Source organism: Schistocerca nitens, chromosome 4 (genome assembly GCF_023898315.1).
Source record: "Schistocerca nitens isolate TAMUIC-IGC-003100 chromosome 4, iqSchNite1.1, whole genome shotgun sequence".
NCBI lineage: Eukaryota > Metazoa > Arthropoda > Insecta > Orthoptera > Acrididae > Schistocerca > Schistocerca nitens.
Window position 1 is genome coordinate 959941359 of NC_064617.1, and position 6736 is coordinate 959948094.

At 39.6% G+C, this 6736-nt stretch overlaps 1 protein-coding gene across 3 annotated transcripts in view; it reads left to right on the top strand.

Moving 5' to 3' along the window:
* The window catches only part of LOC126253640 (DNA-binding protein D-ETS-4), a 184618-nt gene extending 178310 nt beyond the window's left edge, over positions 1 to 6308 (top strand). For all 3 annotated transcript variants that reach the window (XM_049955134.1, XM_049955136.1, XM_049955135.1), the window contains exons 3-6: positions 596 to 963; positions 3129 to 3283; positions 3418 to 3598; positions 4746 to 6308. In XM_049955134.1, coding sequence (XP_049811091.1) covers positions 596 to 963; positions 3129 to 3283; positions 3418 to 3598; positions 4746 to 5152 — 1111 coding nt within the window. In that variant the 3' untranslated portion in view covers positions 5153 to 6308. The remainder of the gene's footprint in view (positions 1 to 595; positions 964 to 3128; positions 3284 to 3417; positions 3599 to 4745) is intronic.
* Positions 6309 to 6736: the final 428 nt, after the last annotated feature.

Genomic DNA, 6736 nt, shown 5'->3' on the forward strand with positions numbered 1-6736 from the left:
TGACTGAGCTATCCAAGCACAACTCACAATCTGCCCTCACAGATTCACCTCTATTTTCCAAACTTCACATAAGTTCTCCTGGGTACCTTGCAGGACTAGCACTCATGGAACAAACTATCGCCTAGCCTGAACCATTTCTCTGCTACATCGTTTCTTCCAAGCGTGCCAGTCCTGCAAGGTACACAAGAGAATTTCTGTGAAGGTTGAAAGAAAGGAGAGAGGTACTAGTGGAAGTGGGGGCAGGTCGTGAGTCATACTTGGGTAGCTCAGTCTGTACGGTACTTACTCACAAATGGCAAAGATCTGTGGTTCATGTCCCAGTCCAGTACACAGTTTTAATCTGCCAGGAAATTTCATTCAAAAATTTGCAAATATTCTAATGGCATATAGCTTTATTAAATGTTACTGTTCTGAAAGAACTCAAACTGGCAGAATATAAATGGAAGCGATCTGTAATACAAACCTGTTAGCAGGATTATGATTGAATGGTTGGAAATTCTGTGTCACGATCAGCTTTCCAGTTTAGAAAGATATGTTTAAATGACTCCTATGTGACATTATGTAATCATTTACAATATTTGTATTCAATTTTCAGATCACCATCACACCAGGAAACTAGTGTGCCTCTTATGTTCCCTGAGCCACAACCTGGGCCATCATCTGCCCAAAGTGGGTTGCAGTCACTGCCAGTACCTGTAGCAACAGCATCAGGTTCACGAGGTTCTGATGATCACAAACTGTTGAGAGAGTTCCTGAGGGATCCTTCCTTCCAGAAAAAGTACAATTTGAAACCTTTCGAATTTGCTGGCCTTGGCAGTGGCTTTGTATCCGAAGAGAGGCTCGACTTGCAGCTAGGGCTGGGTTCCACATGTACCGAACGAATGGAGCCTGTACTGAGATTGGCTATAGAGCAGCTGAGGAGAGATGTTGGTGAAACATGTTCACAGCTGGGTATTTCACCAGGTATGAAGTTCATAATGTGCAATATGTAGTTCTTAAAATATCAAACAATCCATAATGTGCACTGTGTAACTCTTAAAATATCAAATGGTAGAAAGTTCAGGATGGAATAACAACAATATTGAACAAGACAAACTGCTACTGACCGTATAGAAGAGATGTTGAGCCACAGACAGGCACAACAGAAAGACTAATATGTATTTCAGCTTTCAGCCAAAAAGCTTTCCTCAGAAGTAGGACACACAGTTTTGTAACTCACACACACATGACCACTGTCTCTGCCCACTGCAGCTGGACTCCACCACTTGACCAGAGACAGTGGTAATGTGCTTGAGTGAATGTGTGTGTTTTACATACTTCAGAAGAAGGCCTTTTGGCTGAAAGCTACAAAATATAGCAGTCTTTTAGTTTTGCCTATCTGTGACTCAGCATCTCGTCTATTTGATAAGTAGCAATCCATTCTTTTCATAATATAGTTCTAAAACTATCTGTTGGTTAAATTAGTGATAAGTATTTAGTATAGAAAGTATTTAGTACAGAATTATAATGTATGGAAAGTTCTGGTAGAGAATTAAGAATTATTTCTGAATAAAGGAGATGGCTCACTGATAGGCAGAAGCACTGTGTCATTGGTAGGTACAACAAACACAAGGTACACAGTTTGGCTAGCATTCAAAATGCATTTCCTTTTTCAAGTGAGAAGGAAACACACACACACACACACACACACACACACACACACACACACACGTCTCTCCACATTTTGCTCAGTTGACTGCCAGCTCTTTCCTGGTCCACAATGAGTGTACTGGGGTGAGGTGGGGGTGTGGGATGAGGATGGAGAGAGGCGAGAGGCAGGGAGGTGTTGGTTGTTGGGGCAGGGGATAGTGTACACACACACACACACACACACACACACTCACTCACTATTGGGTGGGGAGTGGGGGAGGGGTCAGTGACTTACCTTAGGTTTAGGCCAGGAAGGTTACAGGAGTGAAGAATATTCTGCAAGGATAGCTCTGATCTGTGCAGTTCAGAAAAGCTGGTGATGGTGGGGATATTCTTACAGCACATCCTTAGCCTAAACCTAAACTCGCTGTCTCCTACCTCCCATATATGTGTGTGTGTGCGTGTGCATGTGCGTGTGCGTGTGTGTGTGTGTGTGTGTGTGTGTGTGTGTGTGTGCGCGCGCACGCACGTGTGTACACCATCCCTTGCGCCAGTACCCCTGCCCAATTTGTGTCCCAACAAACATCAGCTAGCTGTGTGCTATTATCTCAAGCCCAAGACTATGAAATCATATGCCTAACCGTCTGCCATCTGCCCCCTCAACCCACATCCCTAGTTAGTCCAGAGACAGCTCCCCACTCTCCGAACCGCTAGACACTTCCCCCTAATCCCTTCCTTGCCTCCTTCCTCTCTCCATCCCTCACTCCACCCCACCATGCACTCTTACCTCATACCAGTACACTCACCACGGGCCAGGAAAGATTTGGCATTGACTGAACACAATGTAGGAAGACAGGCATGTGCATGCGACTGAGAGTGTGTATATGTTTGTGTGCATATTTTCCCTACATGCTTGAAAAATGAAGTAAGTTCTGAAAGCTAGCCAAGCCATGTCCTTTTGTTTGTGTATCTATGAATGATGCAGCGCTTCTGCTTTTCGGTGAGTTATCTCCTTTATTCCTAAATAACTGCTACAGAATTATACAATCGGCCTTAAAAACAACAACCGGTACAGCATAACGTTCTATCAAACACCAGTAAATCTTTTTGTCCTTTGGTTTCAGTGGGAATAATAATGTTAATGTTAATTTAATGCCTCTAACAGCAGGAAGTGATATAATTTAAAACTGCATAATTTTCATATTTAATTCTCAATAAAATAAACTACTTAAAATTTAATACAGCATAGAAAAATTAATTATTATTCATTAATCTCTTTAGTTAACTGAAAGATATTTCAATGGACATGTTTTATGTCAAGTTTTGTACGCAATTCTAAATTATCAACATATTTTCAAAGAAAAGAAAGAAAAGCATCTTCTTCCCACATCGACCACCAACATACCTCTAATAAGTTATCTTGCATTCTGTAGAATATAATTCATAATTTAAAAAATGATTATGTCAGTTTAATCATGAATATCTCTTCACTATTGCAGATCCTGTAGGCTGGTCAACTACTGACGTGCAGAAATGGTTGCTGTGGGCATTGCATCATAATTCTTTACCTGTAATCAATATGGAGTACTTTGAGATGGATGGTGCATCCTTAGTACAACTTTCTGAAACGGATTTTCAGCAGAGGGCTCCACATGTAAGTATTACTTAGCTTTTAAAATGTGGACAGAAATTACTATAGTTAATTAAGTGAATGCAGAATAGGAAATAAAAAAATCTTTGCTTTTAAAGTCCCTTGCATTAACATTCTATAAATGTTCATTGTTGCAGAGTGGTAGTATTCTGCATGCACAGCTAGAGATCTGGAAGGTTGCATGCCAGGACCTTGAGGGTGTAGCAGGTCCTAGTGGATCAGTACCAATGCAAATGCAACCTACTTTGCCTTGGAACAATGGCAGTGGAGCTGGAAATGCCAGTTCTAGCAGTTCAAGTGCTGGTGAGCCCTCAGATGGTGAGTGGTATTATTTTTTTCTCATGTATTCCATTTTCGTGCGAGCAAAAAAATAAAAAACCCTGATGATACACAAAATGGTTGCATAATCTACAGCATGTTGTTTATTTTACTGGCATGATTGTAAAGGAGTCTTGTGTCACGAATTGTGGTATGGTACGTCTTTGATTGCCAGTTTGGCAGAGTCCTTAAGAACATTTTGTTCCATTGACTGCCTTTGACTACTGAAATCAGTTAACTGCTTATCACGGTCATGGACTTACATGGGATATCAAACATGCCAATATTACAGTAATGCTTGCCTATTTGTCGTACTACTAATGTATAGGTTAAAGGAAAACACTATGTCAAACTGTGTGAGAGTAGTACTTTTTAAACTTTGTTTTCAGTTATTGCAGAAACAGAAAGCCACTTTTTGTAGGTTTTAGTAAAGGCAACTGCTCAACATTGTCAGGTGGTGACTACTTGCCAAAACTAACAGGCAGCCACCTGTTGATAATGTCAAGCTTAATTTCAATCTCAGCTGTGGGATAATTCTTGGGAAGTAAGCTGTATGCCCTCAGAGAATATTCTTTACAAATGAAAATGAAACACAAATAATTAGAGGATGTTATTGGGAACACATCCAGAAGTCCAGTAGTTTTATCTGTCTTACCAATTACTGCAAATATATACAAAACAGGCACTGCATGTAGTCAGGCAAGAGTTAGGGCATTCATTTGAGTGTGTATTTATAGCTTTTTGCTGTGCATCAGTTTAGTGGGAGCAGTTTTACTCAACCTAGTCGACTGCTTGGGCAAATTATTACATGTCCCCTTTCAATGCAATTGGCTGCATGAAGTTTACAGGAAAGTTACTAGAAATATTATCATGCTAAATACAAGCCGAAGCATAAATACAAGTCAAAGCAAACAAATTATCTATACCAATAGGTTTAGTGTGAGGCTATAGGAATCAAATTATCTCTGCCAATAGGTTTAGTGTGAGGCTATAGGAATCAAATTATCTATGCCAATAGGTTTAGTGTGAGGCTATAGGAATCATGTTATCAGCAAAGAAAGAAATTAGTGGCTTTGATTCTGAAATAAAGCATTGCTTCAGCACTGAAAGTAGACAAAATAACAAAACATTATTCTTTTCTCTGCAGATGAGGATGAAGAGGAAGCACCAACTCCTCCACCAATGGGATCGACTGCAACTGGTACACTGAGTCCACATACTGGAGGAGGAAAGGCTCCATCAAGTCGCAGCCAGGGAGGTTCTGGAGCGGGTTCAGGATCGCACATCCATCTGTGGCAGTTTCTGAAGGAGCTGTTGGCATCACCTCAGCTGCACGGATCATGCATACGGTGGTTAGACCGTTCAAAAGGAGTTTTCAAAATTGAAGATTCAGTTAGGGTGGCTCGTCTCTGGGGCAAGCGCAAGAACCGACCAGCGATGAACTATGATAAGTTGTCGCGATCCATACGGCAGTACTACAAGAAGGGTATCATGAAGAAAACAGAGCGTTCCCAGAGGCTTGTTTATCAGTTTTGCCACCCATACAGTCTTTAAATGCTCTGGGTAACAGCTCCTCTTAAATGTAGAAAAGAGGGAGCTGCCTGGGGTTTAGGTGTCGGTTAACCCTCCTCCCTCAGATACTATCGCTTAATGGCGAAGGTGTTTGATGGGGCAAATGTTATATACTTCTGAAACAGGTGTTGTCAGAGGAGAGCATAGGTTCTATCTTATGCACTACATCTTTCTGCATATCTGGTTTCAGGAGCTCAGAGTATGCCATTGGCAATATAAATTTAGGTTTAGTTATAAGTTAATACGAGGAGCTTATGTCTGTCTGTCTTCTTCTAGCAGTGATTGTTCAGCCGTGGGAGGTAATTCTCATTGGAGCTGACAACATTGTTGATGGAGGTGGGGCAGTACGTGCACTTGTATTTTGTATTAAGGTTCTCATATGTTAGTTACTGGCAAGTAAGTATGATGCTTGCAATACAGACAACATTCTGTCACGATGCTCGTTCCGGTTTTACGGTTCTTGACGCTCGGGTGGGTTGCTGTTCTGTGCAGGCACTCTGCTGAAAGCTGGTGATTTTTGATCCCATATATCTATGATATATTTTCCAGTACGTTCTATGAACAAATTACTGTAACTGATAATTGTATTGTTTGTGTTGAATGTGGTCTCATGTGAGACACATTGACAGTTGCTTCAGTAAGAAGCAGCTGTCTCCCCTTTAGGTGATAATAAAAGATGTATCTATAAACTCACTTTAAATATGTATAACATAATAAGTACACTATATATCTTATTAGTCTCTGCTCCATTTTATTGATTGTGAAAGTGATGGAGAGAAAATTATGTGTATATATATCAGATGGATTATTTATTTGATTTAATTGTTGTATTTTAAATTATGAAAACTTTGAAGAGCAGTGCAGTACTGGATATTTCTGGTCTTTGTGTTTTAGTGGCGGTTTTGAAGTGAAAACTTACAAATAAATATTTGTGCCAATTGTTGCAACATAGCACCATTGTAAATAGTGTGTGTGTGTGTGTGTGTGTGTCATAAATGTGTATGCGTGTTCTGTAAATAAACAATTTTCTTGTGAGTTACTTTTATTTGAAAAATTATCAGTGCAATATTTTTTTAATGAAATACTATGTATCAGCACATTAATATGTGAAAAAATAAATAACATTATATTTACCACACTTCTGATTAAGACATATAATCTCTTCGCCCAAACAAAACCTCAAAACAAAACCAAATTGAATTTCTCTTGTGAGTATTACAAGCTGCAGCAACGATCATGCAGCATGGTTGTATGGTATCCTAAACAGAAATACTCATAAAATCTAAGTTATGCATCTGATATCTTCCTAGGCGCTACACATTTCAAAATTTGGCTAAAAAACTTGTAACTTGTACGTCTCTGGAAACCAATCTTACAACAACTGTCTTTAATACATTTAAAATGCACCAGAAAACAGTAAAATACTTATATTGCCATTTCAAAAGAATGTTGTCAGTTGTTATAACATCACAGTCAAGGTAAGAAGAATTGTAGAATGCTAGATTATTAAAGGGATCAATATAAGTATGATTTGTATACCGCAACTGAAATTCAGCTGCTCCAACT